Genomic DNA, 22,944 nt, shown 5'->3' on the forward strand with positions numbered 1-22,944 from the left:
CCATTCTCAAGAACAAAAGGACTCTTAATGCCACAGTGTACAGCTCATTGCTCATTTGGCCATATCAGAGGATGCCACGTTGCTAGGCAAGGAGCGCGTGCTTGTAAGCTGTTTGCTGTATATCTTTTGCAAGGGCTGCTTTGAAACTTTCCCAATCTCTGTCTGTATCTTGCAAAAATGACTGTCCGTTACTTTATGGTTGCGAAACCTAGAGCAGTGCCATGCAGAGGGCTAAAAATTCTTAATAGTGCAGTGAAAAAACAACTTTGTTCGCTTATTCAAATGTTCTGCCAAGGTGGTCCAAATCCCAGCACATGCTCCAGTTCTCCACAGTAAACCATGCCCAATAGTTTTCTCTTGGATTTGATTAATGGTACCACCTTTCTGTTGCATCACTGTGTTCAGCGCCTATACCTCTCCAGCAGTGTTAAAAGTTTAGTAGTCATAAATAGTGATGAGCGAGTATACTCGGGTGTCCTCCGAGTATTTTGGCGTGCTCCGAGATTTAATTTGTGTCAAAGCAGCTGTCACAAACAGGCATTCCTCATAAGTATTCAGGCTGTCTAGCAGCTGCAAATTATGCAGCTGTGTTGACAAACACTAATTCTCCGAGCACGCCAAAATACTCAGAGATTACCCTAGCATGCTCGGGAAATCCCACGCAATCAGTATACTCGCCCATTACTAGTCATAAACTATTGGATAGACTCCATTTAAGATAAAGACTAGACCCTATTTTTACTAAGCCACACCCCATACAGTATCTTATGTTTCTTTTTTACCATTCAATCATATTAAAGGGGCACAATTTTGCGTTTAGACTGTTGGCTGACTTTAGTCTAATGTGTATGTGGGCCTTTACACTTATTCATGTCCAAAGCATTGTGTAAAAAGTTCTATCCAGCCTTCTAAAAATGAACTACTGGAGGCAGTGAGAGTAAACATTTAGATCTAAGGTGATGTTTTGATTACTTGTCAGTCATTACACTGGTTGCCTATTCGCTATAGAATACACTACAAACTTGTCACTTTCAACCACAATGCTCTCCTCAGTTTTGCACCACCCTATATTTCCTGCCTATTCTTTGTCTATCATCTTACCTGTGCTCTCCACTCTGCAACTGATCTAATTCTAACATCCTCCATAATCCAAACCTCCCAATTCTGTCGCAAAGACTTTTCTCGTGCTGTGCCAGTTTTCTGGAGTGCACTACCCTGGACGATCCAACTAATACTTAACCTCCACGTTTTGAAACATGCTTTAAAAAGCATCTCTTTAGACATGCCTATCACCTCAATTCACTAACCTAACTCTAACTCTCCCCTTTTACCCCTTTCTAAATTTTTCTCACAATCTGGTCCCTCCTATCAGCTATGTCCACATCCCCTATGCACCCAATAGCACTTGGTAACTGTGCATAGATACTGGCTGATGACTGGATCATGCAACTTATTTGAAATGACCAATTTATTATATATATGGCTGGACCAAACATGTCAAATACTTTTTATTTATTGTCTCCCCCCATTTCCTTATAGCTTATAAGCTAGCGAGCAGGGCCCTCAGTGCTCCTGCAACTGTTGAACTCTGTGTAATTTTGCATTATTTTTATTGTCTGTGCATGTCCCCACATAATTGTAAAGTGCTGTGGAATGTGTTGGTGCTATATCAATATAATTATTATTATTATTATAACCAAAACACATTTGGAGGTTACTGTACCTTCAGATTTAAAGAGGTTTTGCATTATGAGAATAAAAGTCTGTAGTCACTCCGCATGACTGCAGACTACCAAATCATGACAGTGTCCAATGAGTACACTGTCATGATTCCCATCTGGATTGGATGGTAGCATGATCACATTACGGTTCCATAATTGTGTTCATATGCCAACTAGACTCTTCTTTCAATGTTTTTTTGAGAGATAAGAAGCCATCAACACATTTTTAAGATTGTTACCTCCAATAGGTGGCACTAGAGTCCCTGTCTTATATTTATTTGAAAAGGTTATTTGCATGTTTGCGTTGCCTCAAAGTCTCCCTTGGCTCTCTCCATCACAAAAAGCTTCATTCCTTAGACCCGCTGTTGAGATAAGCGCATGAGAACCTAGATGACCCATGACTTAGTTGACCAGTGACCTTCTTGTCATTACAGGAAATACAGGAGAATTGTGACAGTATGTGCAGACTTTTCTTCTCAGCCTGGAAACCCCATTAAGGCTCTCATGCAAATCAGTTTAAAGTTTATCAGAATGAAGGTTTCATCCAAATAAATCATTAGCTCGATATTAAAAGACATTTGAAAATAAGTCAACTGAATTTGATCATCTTGGCCAAAATTTGTACAAAGTATCTTTAGTTTAAAGAAAGATTTTTCATCCATGAATGATCTTTCTTGAAAAAATATTCCTAGAAGGGTCATTTGTTCATCAACCGGTGTCACTGGACATATCCAGCCAGGCAGGATGACTACATCCAGCAATATAGATTAAAATATGCATGATGATATTGGCATTACGATCATTTAGTACTACCGCCCACTGGACTCATATACCATACAAGCGCCAGGGAAATTCCATGAATACAATATAAGTTATACTGAATATCAGGGAAAAATGCAAAGTGCTACATCTGGGCAATAAAAATGAACAAAGCATATACAGAATGGGAGGAATAGGGCTAAGCAACAGCACATGTGAAAAAGACTTGGGTATACTAATAGATCACAGACTGAGTATGAGTCAACAGTGTGATGCAGCAGCAAAAAAGGCAAATGCAATTCAAGGATGTATTAACAGAAGCATACAGTCTAGATCATGTGAAGTCATTATTGCCCTCTACTCCTCTTTGGTCAGACCTCATCTGGAATACTGTGTCCAGTTTTGGGTGCCACATTTTAAAAAAGACATCAACAAACTGGAGCAAGTTCAGGGAAGAGCGACCAGAATGGTGACCGGTCTGCAAACCCTGTCTTATGAGGAAAGGTTGCATGATTTGGGAATGTTTAGCTTGCAAAAGAGAAGACTGAGAGGAGACTTAATTGCTGTCTACAAATATCTCAAGGGCTGTCACATTGTAGAAGGATCATCTTTATTCCCATTTGCACTAGGAAAGACTAGAAGCAATGGGATGAAACTGAATGGGAGGAGACACAGATTAGATATTAGAAAAAACTTTTTGACAGTTAGAGTGATCAATGAGTGGAACAGGCTGCCATGAGAAGTGGTGAGTTCTCCTACAATGGAAGTCTTCAAACAGAGGCTGGACAGACATCTGTCTGGGATGATTTAGCGAATCCTGATTTGAGCAGGGGGTTGGACCAGATGGACCAGGAGGTCCCTTCAAACTCTACGATTCTATGATTCTATGATTCTGCCAAACAACTTATACATCATTCAGCTTAGCTTTGATTTTTCTTTACCTGCTGCCCACAGATCACACTAGTTGTACAACGTGACAGGTCCCTTTACCCTAAATTGTATGGGGACTTTCACCCTCACTATAATAAATCTTATGTATTGGCAAATTTTCATCCACAATTTAAAAAGTATGAATGATACTAATAAAAAGAAGCAATATCATGCTTTCTATTAAATCTCATAATCTATTGACTCATTTAGATAGTAAAGACTAATATTCAGTCCTTTTAGGCAAAGCCTAATATAATACTCTATAAAAAATTATGACAATAATTATCTACATGGTTATAGGCATTCTCAGTCAAATGGGTGTACCTGACAAAGACCAACTGGTGCAATAATACAAGGGGTCTGCTGGCAAAAAAACGTAGTGTTTTCCCTCACTGTCTGTTACATGAAATGCATGGTGGCTAGGCTATTGATTTTCATAGCAAACAATTTTATCGTATATTTGCACAGTGATGAGGGAGAGTTTTCTAGACAGTCACAACTGAGGTGTATAATTGCTAGCTTTCGAATTAGCAGTGGTAAAACTAAGGGCCTATATACTGTTCTTACACCAGGTCCCCTCATGTGAGTGTTCCCCTCAGCTGAGCAGAGCTAATTTTACAGCTATAGAGACATCAAATATAGGCTGCAAGATGAAAAATGCTGTCTACATAAGTTTATACTGCGGACGAGTGACATCCGATGTTTTATCGGATAGCACTCGGACCAATGTTATACCATGGGGCAAAGAAGATGTGTGTTTTCTTTGCTCATGCCAATTTGGCATGAGAAAAATTCCCAGCATGCTGTGAGTGGATCCGCTAAAAGGATCATACAACTCTATGGGTGCGATTAAAACTTTGGAGTGCAGTAGGATGTCTCCGATTTTCGCCGAATCAGACAATGGAGAAGATGGAGAATTTAAGTTTTCCATCTTCTCCATACCTATGCTCTGATTTTCTCATGTGAGAGAATTGGATCACACTAAGCTGACACTGCTCAAACATGGAGCAGAGCTTGAGTAGAGTCACGTTAACATAATCGATCCAATTCTCTTCAGAGAGAATATACGATCGTGTGACCCGAGCCTTTACATTGAGCAGTAGAGGAACATAGTTTTTTGGAGCTTGTGAAAAGATTAAGCATCACCTATTCTAAGGGTCCCGTTTCACTTAGCGACGCGCCAGCAATCCCGACAGTGATACGACTTGGTAAGGATCGCTGGTGCGTCGCTACATGGTCGCTAGTAAGCTGCCAAACAGGCAGATCTCTTCAGTGATGCAGCAACGATACGGCAATCCGTGTAACGACCTCGCCGGTCGTTAGTACTTTGTCACACAGCAGCTTTTCAGACGATTCCCGCCTGCGTCCCTGAGTTCTGCGTCACCAACGAGCTCGCTCATCGGGTCAAACACAGCGATGCATGCTGGCCAGCGGGACGCCAACGATCAAAAAATGGCCTTGGACATTCGAGCACGATCAGCGATATCTAGTGGGGGTCGGTCACCGCTGCGTGTCACATGTAGCGCGATCGCTGGTGAGGTCGCTGTTGCGTCACAAAATCGGTGACGCTTCAGCGATCTCGCTATGTGAGAAGGGGGCTTTACACGGCTGGAACTAAAAATTCTTGAGGCAAGGTAAAAGTTTAAGGCGACTCAAAAGGGATGTTTAGTCTTCTATTAGCTTTTTTCACATATTAAGTGTTTCCTTTTGTGTTAAAAAAGGCAAAAGAAACAATGCTTTGCCAAACCTCATTCTGTCTTCTGGAATGAATATGTCTGAAATCTTTTTAAGATCACAACTAGGAGAAGTATCATGTATCAGCGTCTGCTGGATCCAAATCTGGTGCAAGCATGGACCAGAGCTGTCAAGAGTATAAAATTGCATAGGTTTCAATGAGGACAATTTCCTCTTGTAATTATGTTTCTTTAGCATCCAATTTAGCAGAAACTTAATGATAAACTGCCGTCAGGGAGTCTAGAGCAGTAATACATAGAAATATTTGGGCAGGATCTTTGACATTTCAGAGAATTTGCTTATGGTTGTATTATAATATAAGTATCTGTTATTAAGTGCACAATAACTGATGTAGGCAAAAATGCAGTTAAAAAGTAAGCCAGGGTAAGCATAATGCTTGTTCCCAGGATGAAAGCTATAATATCTGCCAATGATATTCTGTGTCCTTATCCACTATGACATCATACTTCATAGGTCATGTCTCCAATATAAAAGCCAGTGAGTTAGCGCCACCTAGAGGTAATACATATTTGTGCACTTAGCAGTGCACATTACATCATTGGATTGATTTTTTCATACTGATATGCAAACTGTAGGGAATTCAGTAGGGTCCAGGAGAAATTATGCCAAGCAGGGATGTAACTATAATAGGTGAAGGGGTTTCAATTGGACCCATGACCTGGAGACTAGAGGAGCCCCAAAGGTCCATATGCCCCATAGTAAAAAACTATTATAAAAGACCAGTGATAGTTGGTGGCCCTATTAGGGTTTTGAATTGGGGTCCACAAGCTTCAAGTTACACCACTGACACCAAATAACCATGAATGTGATCTCACACTTTGCCAAGACCAAGGGATAACTTGAAGCTCCTAGGCGCTAATGTAAATTGTAATAGTGCCACCTACAGTATGGCATGTACTAAATCCTGGCAGAGTGGCCTTTGGATTCCCAGAAGCACTGGGGAATGGGTGCAAGTGCAAAATATGCAACCCCATGCAGCTAAACCATAGAGAAATTAGGCCACGGAGTTGTAAATGTTCTGAATATTAGGTCGTGTGCACACTGAATTCTTCTATATCTTTCTACAGTATCATTCAAGTGTCCTTCATCTTTGAGGCTCCTTTAACGGTGGAAACGGCCCATTAAGTGCTGGCAAGCAGCCACTATATGATGGTTTACTTCTGCACAACCTACTGCAATTAGTTTTAGTGACCAAAGGCCTGTTGTAATTGTATTTCCTTAGTGACAGTACATGATAATGCAGTGCTAAGTGAGATGGTGTTTTAGGAAGATCAATTAAATTTCACTCCCACAATGCCCCGGCTTCATCATTTCTGGTCTAATCACTTAACATGGATTTTCTGATGATTCCTAAACTGTAAACAAATGTAGAACAATTGTAAGAGATCCATGAAATCACATCTGTTATTGTTTCTTTGTTGCTATTTGTACTAAGTTCCTTCCAAAAACCTGCCTACGGATAGAGGTCTATTACGTCCGCGATTGTTAAGCAACTGTACACCACTGCAAAGTCAAGGGGGACACATCTGCTAAGCAGTGGCCGCTTAATCCTACACATATCCAATTCACTATTGCGTGTCGTATAGCTTTACTTAATTACAAGTGTTACAGACAAACTTACAGGATGTTGTTCTTGTGTTCAAAAAGCCTGAAAACGTTGCGTTAACCCAAACTTTTGCCAGAAAACTATTCACTTTTCAAGCAAATCTGAAACATGTAACATCCGTCCCTGAGACATTGACTTATTTAAAGTGGCCGGGCAATCTGTGGTCCATTACAATGTGGCAATGAGGAGGTTACTTTTTGAGAAGGTCACTGCTGGCAGGAAGGTGTTAACAGCCTTTGCCTTCGTGTCAGATGTGAATGTGTCAGCTTTCACTTGCAAGTGAAAGCTTTTGCTTTCCTTGACAGAAAACATCTGGAATATCTGGAGAAACAGATCTCTACGACAGTTCTCCTAGAATGTGGATTTCATCTGAGTTTAGGAATAACAAGGATACAGAGAACCTTAATAGAACATGTTCTTCTAATACTTAAGCACTCAGTACAAGTTAGATAATATCTCTTGGGGACAAGCAGAACGTGCTCACATGCAGAATGGTGAGTATATTGGACAAGTGCTGCCAAAATTTAGTGCAGGTAGTTGTAATGTTGTGTATTGTGCATGGCAAGATTGGTGGGAAAGGAACATGCACACTACGTGGAGTACACATGATCCCTGGCCAATGAACATGCAGACTGGGCATAGTAAACATGATCCCTGGCCAATGAACATGCATACTGGGCATAGTACACATGATCCCTGGCCAATGAACATGCAGACTGGGCATAGTACACATAATCCCTGGCCAATGAACATGCAGACTGGGCATAGAACACCTGAACCCTGGCCAATGAACATGCAGACTGGGCATAGTAAACATGATCCCTGGCCAATGAACATGCAGACTGGGCATAGTAAACATGATCCCTGGCCAATGAACATGCAGACTGGGCATAGTACACATGATCCCTGGCCAATGAACATGCAGACTGGGCATAGTACACATAATCCCTGGCCAATGAACATGCAGACTGGGCATAGTACACATAATCCCTGGCCAATGAACATGCAGACTGGGCATAGTACACCTGATCCCTGGCCAATGAACATGCAGACTGGGCATAGTACACCTGATCCCTGGCCAATGAACATGCATACTGGGCAGAGTATACACAATCCCTGGGCAATGAGCATGCAGGCTGGGCATAGTACACATCATGCTTCACTGCCCATTACTTACCTTTCACAGTATTCAGAAATGTGAAATGATTGACAATACAAAATGTACTAATAAATGATATAAAGTACCCCAAATGTATGATGACACCCTGTGCACAGCATTAGGACAGTGCCTCCAGAGACATGACAAGTGAGGTATACCCTGAGCACCTAGAATCTAGATTTTCTACTGTTCAAAAACTGGACACCAATGAATTGTTCTGAAATAGTCATGTTACCTAACCCTGGAAAGGGAACCTCTCTAAAGAACATTAAATAGTCATGTTACCTAACCCTGGACAGTGAACCCATCTAAAGAACGTAAGCTAATACATTTACCATATGCATTCTGTACATAAGACATACATGGCTTAATGTTCTTAAGCATAAGTACTCAAATCTATACATAAATGGCATAATTAAATGTTATTCTTATCATTTTTATCTACATTTCTGCTAGAACTTCTGTAATCTTTATCAATCACCTGCATAATGAATGTTTCACACAGTTTATCATGGGTTGATACTAGAGCACAAGGTGAATATCAGTCAGAGCTGGACTTCCCAAAGAGTCTGGTGCCCTAGCTCTGTATCTAGCCCTGGTCAATGCAAAACAGATAGTTGGCAGCCATGTGGCAGCTAGGATCCATGCCTTGACAGACTCTCCCTAGTTAATCCCCTGCTATAATAAGAGATACTAACCAATATCAAGTATAAAGAACTCCGAAGGTAGACATTCAGACTCGTCTCTCTTTTTCTAGCCATATAGTTTATCCCTGATATAAATCCATTATGATAACAATGACAATTGTGAAGAGAAGTCCCTATTATTCCGTATGTTACAACTAATAAATCTATGAAACACCATTAGTGTCCCTGTAAATATATGCTAGAGTAATGCCCAAGATGTCTGACTATTCCTTGACAATTGGGACATAATCTAAATTTTAATTAAAATGTATATTTTCCTCCACAGGGCTTGCTACCTAGAAATCACAGATACTAGAAAGTAGTTGAATGTATGTCATTTGGTAAGAAACTCAGGTGTTTATATAGTATTGTAGAATTGTGGCACAACTGAAGCAAAACTTAAATTCCTAGGAAAATGTATCAGGGGGTGAAACAAGACGGCGGGGCTCTGTCAGAAGGTAGGAATATGCAGGATCTAGATCTGCAAAATAACCCTTTCCATAAGTAGAAATGTTTTATGCTTAATTATGACATGTATATAGTCTAATCATTTCCAATTAGTGTGAATGTACAGGATAACCCCCCTGATGTACTCTGATTTCTACAATAAGCAAAACTTTCAGTTGCAAATCTCTGTGAAATTCTCTTTCCAGAGCACTTATGGTCCATAAAAATTTGGCAGCAATTCAGACACTTGTTTCCTCTGTGGAAGTAAACCCAGCCCACTATCAGAGCTGTAATATCCAGAGTACAGCTCTGCGCTTATCCCTGTGCACATACTGCTACAAGTATGGACATTAATGACATTAGGTTGCCTGCAGAGCATTAAAGCCGAAGACTGATGCTTGAAAAAGTTCTAAACTGCATAGAAAAGTATGTACTACTTGATGGACATTGAAGAGGAAGGTCACTGTCTTCAGAAGAACCTATGCAGGTATGTGCCATCTATAGATCATATGTGAAGAACTGTTCTTCTGTTAGAAAATGATAAGTAAGGAGGTTTAGCTTATTTTAGGTTCCTCACTGATGAAAAAAGGCACCAATGAGGCAGAGCTGAGCAATGATAAGCTTGGATCTACAGGTAGTAAGATTGAGGAAAGACTCATGTCCATCAAGTTTAACCAAGGGATGGGAGAGTATGTAAAAGAATGGGATATGGGTACCTGTGGTTTTGTATAGCATTGCAGATAAACCAGCTGCACAACTCTCACAGTTAGGCTATGGTCACACCCTCAGTATTTGGTCAGTATGTCACATCAGTATTTGTAAGCCAAAACCAGGAGTGGGGGATAAATACAGAAGAGGTGATGTGTTTCTATTATACTTTCCCTCTGATTGTTCCATTCCTGGTTTTGCCTTAGATACTGATGTAATTTTGACCAAATGCTGATAGTGTGACCATAGCCTAATTATGGTGACCTACCACACCACTAAGAGATAAATTACATATGTATATTGCATTGTTCTCTATTTTTGCATTATCATATTACATTGTAATTATGTATATTTGGATTAAAGCATGGTATGGTAACAAAAGGGTTAAGCACAAGGGCCCAATGTTCTAGCCCAGAAAACAGGACCCTTGGTATTTTTGCCCCCCTTTACAAATGTGATAAGTCGTGTGTGTGGTTCCCAGGGACCCACTTTCTTTTGCCTGCTTTACACATGACCTGTGAGTATTTGTCTCATATGGACACTGAATGAATTCACATGTGTTTGCAGGCGCATTAGTTACTCTGCGAGTCCAGCCTCGGGCTTCCACCCTGTGTTTGGTCTTAGTTCTGAAGTTTAGTTGTATGTGACAAGCACCTGGGAACTGCAGAAATCCAAGTTTAGGATTTAAGCAGCTCCAAAATCAGGATACAGCATCCCTCAGAATGGGAGCGAAATGCGTTTTACATCTTCCCAGTCTGTGTTTAATGCTCACTTATGATAGCACTTGTCTGCTATCAGTCATATATGGGATTGACCTAGAACTGTACGGTGTGACAGCGTAGACAGGTGGATGTAGTGCGTATGGTATGGTGTTCATGGCATGATGTGAATATGATGGCCAATAGAATACATACCTAGAGTTATAGAGGGCATTTAATGAACCGAAATAAGGCAAAAATGATGTTAAACATTGCAGGATATACATAAAACACATGAAGGACATTTCAAGAATATTGAATTATTAGGCCCTGAGTGTAAGTGAAGTGTGCTGGTGTGTGCATGGTTACTTACCTCCTTGCAGAGAAGTTTGGCAGAAGGCAAGAAGCAGGATGATGCTCCAAAGTGGAGCGGCAGGCCGTATGCTCTCCATGTCTCACAATGCCCCCGTCCACTCACACATGCTGGGTTTTATCCCGACGCTCAGCTCACATCCCCTATGAGGGAGGGGCAGCAAGAGACACGACGTCATTCGAACTGTGCCAGCAGCCCCATCCCACCCCCCCTTATTATTGGGAGAGGAGGGGGGAATATTTTATTTTGTTTTGTTTCCTTTTTTTTCTTATTTCTTTTCTTTCTTTTTTTTTTTCATTTTTCTTGGCCGAAGTTCTGCAATTCTGGCTGAAATAGACATGGGAGCAGAGCCAGAGAGAGGGGGTGCAGAATTCTCCTCTCCGTGTTTATCTGTCTCTCTCATTTGCTGTCTGTCTGTCTGTCCCTTCACTCTCTTAACAGGGGATTTATCAAATTCGTTTGCTAGTTGTACACTAGGGCGAACAGACGTCCAGCTTTTATCAATGAACTCATCGCAATACTTTCAAGCACAGGTGCAAGACGAAGAGTCGGGGAAGTCAGACAAGACTGAGTTTCCAGCAGATTGTTTCCAGCGTGTACAAGCGTCTGTGCTTGAAGGACGAGAAACCCTTCGCTTTTAATACAGTAGAGCAATAACAAGTAGAAAGCTCCAGTTTATGGACTTTCCTATTGTAAAAAAGCAACATAGGTAGATTTTTATATCAAGTTTCCAGTAAGACCTGTTGCTGATTATGATGTTCTTATACAGTATAGATGCATTTACATGGTCATCTGCAGCATATAGAAAATATAGGACTAAATACACCATTTTTCATTACAAACGATTCTTCCATCAAAGTATAGAATGTACATAACGATGACTTGACACCAAGTCAAAAGTGGCCAGTTTTTGCTCTTATTTCATTTCCGCTGTTCCCCTGAGTATTTTAATTTTTCTTTCTATTTATAATTTCTCCATAAGGTTTTAGAGATAGGAGTCTCTTATTTAGTGCTAATTTGTATGGCCTTTTCAAAGGGGGCAGGGCTACCAGGATTTTCTGGAGACGTGTCTTTAGGTTGATCTGCTTTATTAGGCCGGCTTCACATTTGCGGATGGCTGCAGACTTCCTCCATGAAGCTCCGCCCACTGCCGCACCTCCTCCGGTCAGTTCCGCCTATGTCTGCATGCGGCCTGCATACCTATCTTTAACATTAGATACGCAGGCCGTGCGGATGTATGCGGATGCCTCCGCATGCGTCGTTTTGACGATGCGGCTGCGTGCGTCGAACACAACATGTTTCAATTTGATGCGGTCACCGTATCGTCAAAACGACACATGCGGACGCATCCACATACTGTACATCTGCATGGCCTGCATACCCAATGCTAAAGATAGGTACACAGGACGCATGCAGACGTAGGCGGAGCTGAATGGAGGAGGTGCCGCAGTGGGCGGAGCTTCATGGAGGAAGTCCGCAGCCCTCCACAGCTCTGTCATCCGCAAATGTGAACCTAGCCTTACCCTGTGAGCAACACACCCTTGTTAAAGACCATAAAAATTAGCACTAACTACAAAGGCCCATGTCTCTGAAACCTAAGGGAGAATTTTAAAAAAGAAAAGAAAAACCCAGGGGAGGAGTGGGAATGAAATGAGAGGAAAACAGGCCTTCTTGACAGGGAAGATGGCAACTGAAGCATGGAGCCCAATCCACGGGCAACATGTATTAGACCAGGGTTCGCCAACTCCTATCCTCAAGGCCCACCAACAGATCATGTTTTCAGGATTTTCTTTGTATTGTACAGGTGAAGCAATTATCACCTGAGCAATTCTAAGGAAATCCTGAAAACTTGATCTGTTGGTGGGCCTTGAGGACTGGAGTTGGGGAACCCTGTATTAGACAATAACTGCGATCTCAGCCAGGTATGTTTGACTCTGACCTGCTGCAGCAACCTAGCTGAGCTGGAAACTATTTGGATAGGAGCGTATCCAGAAGCTTCTCCCTGTCAACTGTCTCTAGCAACAGGTCTCTCCCTAAATGTGCGCAATGGAGAGACCTGTCACTCCAAGGCAGCTGGTGGGCGAAGCCATCAGGACCTGCTTGTCTGGCTAATCTCCTGTGCGGCTTGATCTCTGGTGACTTTTAGAATTTCAGAGTCAAACATACCTGGTTGTGAGCATACAACCAGTGTAATAGATGCTACCATGGATTGGGAAACATGTAACAGGTGTGAGGTTCACTTTAAGAAGTCTCTTCTTTCTTCAATTGTAATGTTGTGAGACATATTAAAGGAAAAATGAGACTAGTATAAAGTTTACCGACACACAAGTCTTATTTCTTAAATTGTTAATTACTAGAGTTGAGCGAAACTGGTCAGCCAGATTCAAAAGTCGCCGACTTTCGCCAAAGTCGGGTTCCGCCGAGCGAAACCCGACCATAGCGTGAGGTCGGCCATGTGGTGCTCAACCCGAGCGCCAAAGTCGGATTTCACAGAATGCTTGTACGTGACTTTTTTTTCAGCCAATGAGCAAGGACGTACCTGTGGGCAACGAGATGACATGTGCAGTATCCGGGGAGAGAGGGGGAGAGAGAGAGCGAGAGAGAGAGAGGAGAGAGAGAGAGATTTTGCGCAGTTTAATAAAGCGGTCTGGCATGTAGGTGTCCTCCACTCCCTGGCTACTTTGCTTCCCCATTGACTTGCATTGGGTTTCGTGTTTCAATCGGACCATCGACTTTTCCCGATAGTCGGACGATTTCGTTCGACTCGACTTTTGAGAAAGTCGGGTTTCATGAAACCCGAATCGACCCTAAAAAAGGCAAAGTCGCTCATCTCTATTCCTTACATTATGCATAATGTCCCTAGTTGCAATGCGATAGTCCCTGTTCGGCACAGGTCTTATGATCGGACTGCTACATTTTTACCCAGTGAAGGAATTAGAATTATCATTCACATGGAAAATTTCTTTTTTAAACGCTCACAGTAGGATGAGACCTGAGCTTCCTGTTTTTTTTGTTAAGTAGCAAATTTATTAATCACTCCCATTCTTCATTTCCAATACTTGTTTGTGCTAACATGTTTATATACTCATGAAGAAACAAAATTCCACAGATACATATCTATAACCTGTATATTATATAATTCAATCCATTGGACATGATGTCACTTTGGACACTCCAAATATACTATAATCCTACAAAAAACCACGGAGATCAATTCCAAATAAATATAAAAATAAATATTTATTTATATTTACATATAGTTAATTCAAGTATCACATATTACAGACAAAATACAAAGACCTAATCAAAGCTCATGTATGGTGGACACCGCAACACTAATGTAACAGGTAGGGTATAGACAGCAATGCCCTATACTTAATTATCCGCGATAAAAAATCCCAGAAAAAGTTTCTAAAAAAGTGCATAGTGCAAATGGAATTAATACTAATAGCGTGCAACCTAATTTATACCTCCCTCAGGACCAGTATGCTAAGGGTTAAAACCAGTCTAGTGAACATATCATAGATTCATGGCTGCTAGCATAGGGATGCTTATCTTACCCATGTATAACTGCTAGTGAGCATGTCCAGGAGCAGCCCCGACGCGCGTTTCGCAAGGAGCACTGTGCAAGCGATCATATTGAAATGGAAGGAGTATCATACCACTGCAAATCTACCAAGACCCGGCCGTTCATCTAAACTTTCATCTCAAACAAGGAGAAAACTGATCAGAGATGCAGCCTAGATGCCCATGATCACTCTGGATGAACTGCAGATATCTACAGCTGAGGTGGGACAGTCTGTCCATAGGACAACAATCAGTCATACACTGCACAAATCCGGCCTTTCTGGAAGAGTGGCGAGAAGAAAGCCATTTCTCAAAGATATCCATAAAAAGTGTCATTTAAAATTTGCAACAAGCCACCTGGGAGACACACCAAACATGTGGAAGAAGGTGCTCAGGTCAGATGAAACCAAAATCGAACTTTTTGGCAACAATGCTATACGATATGTTTGGCGTAAAGGCAACACAGCTCTTCACCCTGAACACACCATCCTCACTGTCAAACATGGTGGCAGCATCATGGTTTGGGGCTGCTTTTCTTCAGCAGGGACAGGGAAGATGGTTAAAATTGATGGGAAGATGGATGGAGCCAAATAGAGGACCATTCTTGAAGAAAACCTGTTGAAGTCTGCAAAAGACCTGAGACTGGGACGGAGATTTGTCTTCCAACAAGACAATGATCTCAAACATAAAGCAAAATCTACAATCGAATGGTTCACAAATAAACGTATCAAGGTGTTAGAATGGCCAAGTCAAAGTCCAGACCTGAATCCCATTGAGAATCTGTGGAAAGAGCTGAAAACTGCTGTTCACAAACAATCTCCATCAAACCTCACTGAGCTTGAGCTGTTTGCCAAGGAAGAATGGGCAAGAATTTCAGTCTCTCGATGTACAAAACTGATAGAGACATACCCCAAGCGACTTGCAGCTGTAATTGCAGCAAAAGGTGGCGCAACAAAGTATTAAGTTAAAGGGGCCGAATAATATTGCACGCCCCACTTTTCAGTTTTTGAGTTTCCACAAAAATTTAAAATAACCAATAAATTTCATTCAACTTCACAATTGAGTCCCACTTGTTGTTGATTCTTCACCAAAAATTTACATTTGGTATCTTTATGTTTGAAGCATGATATGTGGGAAAAGGTTGAAAAGTTCCATGGGGCTGAATACATTCGCAAGGCACTGTAAATACTAACACTTCTTTTGTGAGGGCCAAACCCTACACCATAAAATCCACTTTCATTTTCTCCTTTCTTTATATGTCACAAAACGTTGATTCTACCTTCCTTTATTCCTAACCTGTTGCTAATGTTGATGAAATTAAGTATTAGCAGTGAATCAGTTGGAGGATTTATTAGTTAATGCAGATATCTAATATGCTTTTGGGATACTGGACCTTATTGCAACTGCTATCTGGGAACAGATTTCACCTGTGAGTTTAGAACTTACCTTGACTCTGGAGTATGATTAATACTGTATGTTTTCTGCAATGCTAGTTACATTGTTCTGCATTAATTTATAGTATTGGATAGCAAGAATAAATCAGAAGTTCAGAGGCCTGTAAATCTGAAAAATGTGAAATATAAATTCCAGTGACAAGTTAATCTATAGTATCGGTCTTTCCTTCCTTGATTACTCTAACCATCATTTCCCCAGCGTTCACATTTTAGCCTGTTCTAAATACTGCTCCAATAGTTGTGAGTACAGTATATCCCTTCATTCTGTTACCTATTTATTCTGATATGTAAGTTGGCTGAAAGACAGTTGAAAACTTGACTTCGACTTGTCTTCCAAGATCCTTTGTTCTCCTTTATTGCGGTAACATCTTGTCCTTAGTCTCTTGATTCTTTACTGTATCCACTATAATGATCACAATTAGGTGTAATATGTTTAATTCTTATATACTTCACCTCAACTTTGAAGCTACCGTATCTACTTGAGTATAAGCCGACCCGAGTATAAGCCGAGGCACCAAATTTTGCCACGAAAAACTAGGTAAGCTTATTGACTCGAGTATAAGCCGGGTATGCATTGTCCCCTCATCCCTATCCTGGTATGCATGGTTCCTCCGCCCATCATTGTATGCATGGATCCCCCATCCCTGTCATTGTATGCATGGCTCTCCCATCGCTGTCCTGGTGTGCATGGCTCCCCCATCCCTGTCATTGTGTGTGTGGCTCCCCCATCCTTGTCATTGTGTGTGTGGCTCCCCCGTCGCTGTCCTGGTATGGATGGCGCCTTATCCCCTATCCTGTATGTATGGCACTTTATCCCCTATCCTTGAATGCATGATTTCTGTAAAAAAAACCCCAAAACATCCTATTTACCTGCCTGCGCACCCTCGCTGGCGCTACATCTTGCTCCAGCCGTCGGTGCCAGCAGCTCTTCCTGCCGAGCGATCACATGGCCCGATCATTAAGGTAATGAATATGCACTCCACGCCTATGGGAGTGGAGAGACATGCATATTCATTACCTTAATGAGCGGGGCCATATGATCGCTTGGCCGGAAGAGCTGCTGGCACCAGAACAAACGAGATACAGTGCCTGCAGCGAGGGAGAGCAGGTAGGTGAGTATGATGTGTTCTATTACAGCAGCGGCACAGGCTTTAGCCACAGCCACCGGCTCCAGCCTCTGTGACTCACTGCTCCGCCACTCCCCCTCCCTTGCCATCTTTCTGGGACAATTGACTCGTGTATAAGCCGAGGGGAGCATTTTCAGCACAAAAAAATGCGCTGAAAAACTCAGCTTATACACGAGTATATACGGTATTTTACCTTGTCACCCCATTTTCAAAAGATACATTCCAGTTCCTGCACAGAACTTGTATAGCACACAGAGTCCTCATGTAGCCTTTCATGTGCAATTCTATGATGTTTCAAAGTGGCATTGTATTATTTGGTAATTGATTCTAGAGAAGTACTCTCCCATAAGACGGCCTTCTTAGAAAATTGAACACATGGGTTCATGGATGTCTATGGACATTGTACTATTAATCCTTACTATGGTAATGTACGTGGACCCTAACACTGAAACGCTTGTTGGTTTTCAGGTACTGTATTAGCTTTTCTTTAAATCTGTAAATAACTAGACCTTGCATATGTTTTTGTCAAACCCCCAGTGTTAGTAAAAAATCAGTATAGAAGCAGCATCTCATAAATTTCTGGTGCATGTTGCTTAGTGGGCTAGATCCATTTCACTCATATTATTCAGAACCTTAAGGAGAGGTGATGACCCAAAATAAGCAAAAAGCTTTGCATTGCTGCCAGGTATGACAGGTGATACACCTGCTTCACATAGCTTTTGATGGATGAAATGCTTTCTTCTTGACTTTTACTTGTTGGACAATGCTATTGTTTACAAGTAGAACACTCGGTAGTGAATACTTCCAATTGAAGGATTGTGGTTGATGTCACAAAGTGACCTCGAAGAGTACAAGATTGTATTGTAGTAGTGTGGAAAAGTTTGCGCTTTTGTTTTTGACCTTTTTGGTACTCGTATTATTTCGGTTGGATTCAGGGTAGGAAGAAAGTTGAAAGTTGCCTGTCTAGTATATATATCCTTTTTCCAGGATAGCTAAAAGAACAAAGTAGAACATTTTACTTCTTTATTGAGGTCAAATTCAATGATGTGGGAAGAGAATAGCGGACTGAATTTTCAGAGTGTTTGGCATAGATATTGTGGCGCCCCTGAGGTTCAGTTGCCACAGAGGTACTGCACCTCCTCCTGAGGTGTGGTACCCCACCATTCAGGTAAGGTGGAGACTCCTGACCTTCAACACCCGCATCCCACACAACATAGTAGTGTAGCAAAGCACCCTTGGGTGGCTCCCTGCTTGGAACACGAAGCATGCTGGGAGGCGGGTGGAGTTAGTTGGCAACAAAAGAGCGGGAAGAGTTTAGGATTTAGTCAGTCTGATAGAATGAGTGGAGGAGTGAAGATCCCCTGAGTGGGATGGATGAAGGAAGTGCTGCAGCCGACCTCAGTGACCTGGATCCGCTGGCACAGGAAGGGGCCATTGATGGAAAGCCTGACTCTATCCATAAGAAAGAAGAATTAGTACGGAACATAAGGAGAGGAGGACTAAGGATTAGGGTTTGAGCAGAACCCTTCTCAAGTTCACAGCGCATGGCCGGGGTCCGGTCCCCGAGGTTGTATGGATACTAATGGTCCTGCGACAGACACCGGAGGAATAGAAGTTGTCACCACTTTATTCCCACACAAGACTTGGGGGCACAACAGCAATGAGAGTGAGCCGGGACTCAGTAGCAAGGAGTCCCCGAAGCAGGCTACAGCTGTCTGCCGTACAAGTAGAGTTCATAGGAACATCTGACAGGAGGGACTCCAGTGTAACTCAGTACTGAGACTACTTCACTATAGGCACGAAAGGGAGACGTTCAGAAAAGGCACTTATGTTGGCGGAGTGTTGGAACGGAGTACTTCATCTTGCCTGGAGGTTGTCTGAGCCCCTGATCTGGAGGACACGGCACCAAGGCGGGCATCTGTATGAACAACAGACTGTGAGTAAAGCTTTGGAACTACATGCCCTGGTGTCCTCCGCTTAATCCTGCACCAACCCACTCAGCACTGTTACATCTCTATGCTTAATACCACACCGCTCTCCTCTCCTCACGATCTCTCCATCTACACTGCCCTGGGACTACAGCCCTGCCTGTGGATTGCCACACCATCTTTGCTGCACCACACCATCTGTCCCAGAGGATCTGTCTGCAGCGTCGGCTTCACATCTTCATTGCCGAACACCACAGGTGGCGTCACAAATCATTCACTCATAAACTTTAATCAGCATTCGCACTCTCAACATTTCCCCCCTTTTACAATGGACGCCAAGGGCCACGGACCGGGTCACAGTTACCGTGACAACTCCCATTGAAATCCACTGGGCCCGGCTCTGAGTACTCCGCTGACCTGGCGAGACCCTGGGGGCGGTCCAATTTTTGGCGTCACGAACAGGATGACGAAGCCCGGTACCACCGGGTTCTGTGTGCCGAAGATTTATTGGACTTAAACATTGCTGAGAATGTGCAGAATAACTAAATTAAAACACTGTAAAATGGACTCTCAAATGGTTGCCGGCACGGTGAAGAAGAGAGTGACAACATGGGTGGTCCTAAGAAAAGACCTCAAACTGTCCTGGGCCTCCCCTGCCTGAGCTTCTATGCAACTGCAACATGGCCCACCCCCCGAGGGGTTCGTATACTGGCCTGGTATGGAGGAGTAGGAAGAAGACGCCGCCCCAGGAAGGAGGAGCGAGAGCCGGTGGCGGGAAAAGAGCCCAGGAAGAAGGAGGAAGAAAGCCAGAATGCCATGATGGAAGGAGGACAGAGGCTGGGAGAATGCAATGGAGAGAAACCACTTGCTCCTAAGCAACCCCTGCAGGGCATACGGCCGCTGCGATACCATCTACAGTGTCCACCTCCACCTCCAAGTCGATACTGCCACTGGATGCGGCCTGCCAGGAGGAGGTATATGAGAGTCCCGGAGCCGACTGAGGGACAGGGACCGGGTCCAACCCCGACCTGGCGCGGCTGCGCAGGATCCGACCAGCGCGCCCCAATCCTGTACGGGGAGGGACCCCGCTGCCGCTCACTTATCAGGCAGCCCCGGAGGTTGCCGCTACCATTGCTCCCCAGATGGCACCTGTGCAAGACTTGGAACATCCACGGGAAATACCAGGTAGGATCACAGCCCCTGCCATGATCCTGGTGTTGGGGACTGCTCCCCTAGACAGAAATGGACCCATGATTTCCAGGATATCAAGTGGTGGCACTCAAATTGCGCCGTTCCCGCAGCAACAGGCAGCGGCAATGCTAACTGTGGTACCACCTGAAACTGGGGAACAACATCTATTGGTACCCGTCACAACCCCTGCGGCATCATTAGCAGCAGAGCTACCACCAGCAGCAGCTGAAATGTTATCCTCGCAGGCAGCAGTTACTCCTGTTGCCATTCCATCTGCACCGGCAGCCACCAACTTAACCCCTTGGGAGAAGGAATACCTACAATTTGCGGACAATCAACAAGAAAAGGAAGCCCTTCAGTTCTCCCCTGGAAGCAGCCAAAGCGACCCGCTTCTACCACCCTAGGAGGGGACTCCCAATAAAGAAACACACCAGTCACTAACTAACTGTTGCCCAGGAGGGTATTTGCACCATTGTGCCTTCTTTTTGTTATCATGTTTTCTTTGGTTTTACAAGTTTTTGCCTAGTTGCGTTGGCAGCATATTTCCTATTGAACTGCAGAGATCATGAACAATGAGTGATCCACAAACTGTGTTGTAAATAGTTGCACCTCTTAAGATGCCCTTTCTTGGTTTTACATAGATCTTTTATGAATAAGAACTACCTCATCATGGAGCATAGCTCCAATACAAGGACACTTGCAAGAAATCCCGGCTGGGAGCGGTGTCCAGCATGTGCAAGAATTATAGATGTCTTAATGTGAAGTATTGTGTGATGTGTCTTATAAAAAAAAAAATATTGACAGATTTTATAGAGATCTTACTGATAGTAGTATTTAGGTATTTGATTAGGAATGGATATTTTACAGACTTTGATAATGTTGAATAAAGATTTGAATGCAGGTGACGAACCAGACATCAGCGGTTGTCACCCATGTCTAACAGAGACAGTAAAAGAAAATGTGACAGATAAAGAGAAGAAAAACGTGTTGTGGATAGTACTTGAACTGGTAGTGAGTTTACTTCCATAGCACTTTAAAATTAGGTAATTATAGTCTGTAAAGGTGTTTTGCAACGTTCAAGAATGAGTGCCTCCCACATTGGGAAGCTTAGATAAGAATTGTTTATCAGCATTCAAAAATTTTTGTATGTTCCTTTGTGTGTCTAACTTTGTTTCACTTGCAGCTCGCAGACGTGCTGTGTTTAACGGGGGGTATGTGGTGCCCCTGAGGGTTCAGTCACCACAGAGGTACTGCACCTCCTCCTGAGGTGTGGTACCCCACCATTCAGGTAAGGTGGAGACTCCTGACCACACTCCAACACCTGCATCCCACACAACATAGTAGTGTAGCAAAGCACCCTTGGGTGGCTCCCTGCTTGGAACACGAAGCGTGCTGGGAGGCGGGTGGAGTTAGTTGGCAACAAAAGAGCGAGAAGAGTTCAGGATTTAGTCAGCCTGACAGAGTCAGTGGAGGAGTGAAGATCCCCTGAGTGGGATGGATGAAGGAAGTGCTGCAGCCGACCTCAGTGACCTGGGTCCGCTGGCACAGGAAGGGGCCATTGATGGAAAGCCTGACTCTATCCATAAGAAAGAAGAATTAGTACGGAACATAAGGAGAGGAGGACTAAGGATTAGGGTTTGAGCAGAACCCTTCTCAAGTTCACAGCGCATGGCCGGGGTCCGGTCCCCGAGGTTGTATGGATACTAATGGTCCTGCGACAGACACCGGAGGAATAGAAGTTGTCACCACTTTATTCCCACACAAGACTTGGGGGCACAACAGCAACGAGAGTGAGCTGGGACTCGGTAGCAAGGAGTCCCCGAAGCAGGCTACAGCTGTCTGCCGTACAAGTAGAGTTCATAGGAACATCTGACAGGAGGGACTCCCGTGTAACTCAGTACTGAGACTACTTCACTATAGGCACGAAAGGGAGACATTCAGAAAAGGCACTTATGTTGGCGGAGTGTTGGAACGGAGTACTTCATCTTGCCTGGAGGTTGTCTGAGCCCCTGACCTGGAGGACACGGCACTGAGGTGGGCATCTGTATGTACAACAGACTGTGAGTAAAGCTTTGGAACTACATGCCCTGGTGTCCTCCGCTTATTCCTGCGCCAACCCACTCAGCACTGCTACATCTATATGCTTAACACCACACCGCTCTCCTCTGCTCACAATCTCTCCATCTACACTGCCCTGGGACTACAGCCCTGCCTGTGGAGGGCCACACCATCATTGCTGCACCACACCATCTGTCCCAGAGGATCTGTCTGCAGCGTCGGCTTAACATCTTCATTGCCAAACACCACAGGTGGCGTCACGAATCATTCACTCATAAATTTTAATCAGCTTTCGCACACTCAACATTTCCCCCCTTTTACAATGGACGCCCAGGGCCACGGACCGGGTCACAGCTACCGTGACAACTCCCATTGAAATCCACCGGGCCCGGCTCCGAGTAAACCGCCGACCTGGCGAGACCCTGGGGGCGGTCCAATTTTTACTACCAAAAATCATGCTGCGTTGGTAAAATTCTATACATTTCTATCAACCCCTTACAAAGTATAATCATTCTAAAGCTTAGTTCTTGGCAGTCATAATTTACGGCTGATAAACCATACAAAAATCGATAATAAGTCGTTAAAAATTTTATTTCCAATATTGGATAAAGAAAACTGAAATAGCAAATTACAATGAAGCAAATGTATTTTACATTGACTTAGCTTACCAGACTTGGGTGGATTGCATAAGCTTTTGGGCATAATACACAGCATTAACGGTGTTTGACAGACTGAATGAAATTCAACAGGGCTTGTCAAACTCAATGAGCCTGTGAC

General features: G+C 43.2%; 1 protein-coding gene and 1 long non-coding RNA gene across 14 annotated transcripts in view; one reads left to right on the forward strand and one right to left on the reverse strand.

The window, feature by feature from the left end:
- Positions 1-10,965, reverse strand: part of ELN (elastin) — a 96,237-nt gene extending 85,272 nt beyond the window's left edge. For all 9 annotated transcript variants that reach the window (XM_073565774.1, XM_073565776.1, XM_073565775.1 and 6 more), the window contains exon 1: positions 10,843-10,965. In XM_073565774.1, the coding sequence (XP_073421875.1) occupies positions 10,843-10,921 (79 nt within the window). In that variant the 5' untranslated portion in view covers positions 10,922-10,965. The remainder of the gene's footprint in view (positions 1-10,842) is intronic.
- The window catches only part of LOC141080521 (uncharacterized), a 200,467-nt gene that overhangs the window by 174,799 nt on the left and 2,724 nt on the right, over positions 1-22,944 (forward strand). The gene's annotated exons all lie outside the window — the stretch shown is intronic.

The sequence above is a fragment of the Dendrobates tinctorius genome, unplaced genomic scaffold, assembly GCF_039654945.1.
Source record: "Dendrobates tinctorius isolate UK_male_01 unplaced genomic scaffold, ASM3965494v1 ptg000016l, whole genome shotgun sequence".
Classification (NCBI taxonomy): Eukaryota; Metazoa; Chordata; class Amphibia; order Anura; family Dendrobatidae; genus Dendrobates; species Dendrobates tinctorius.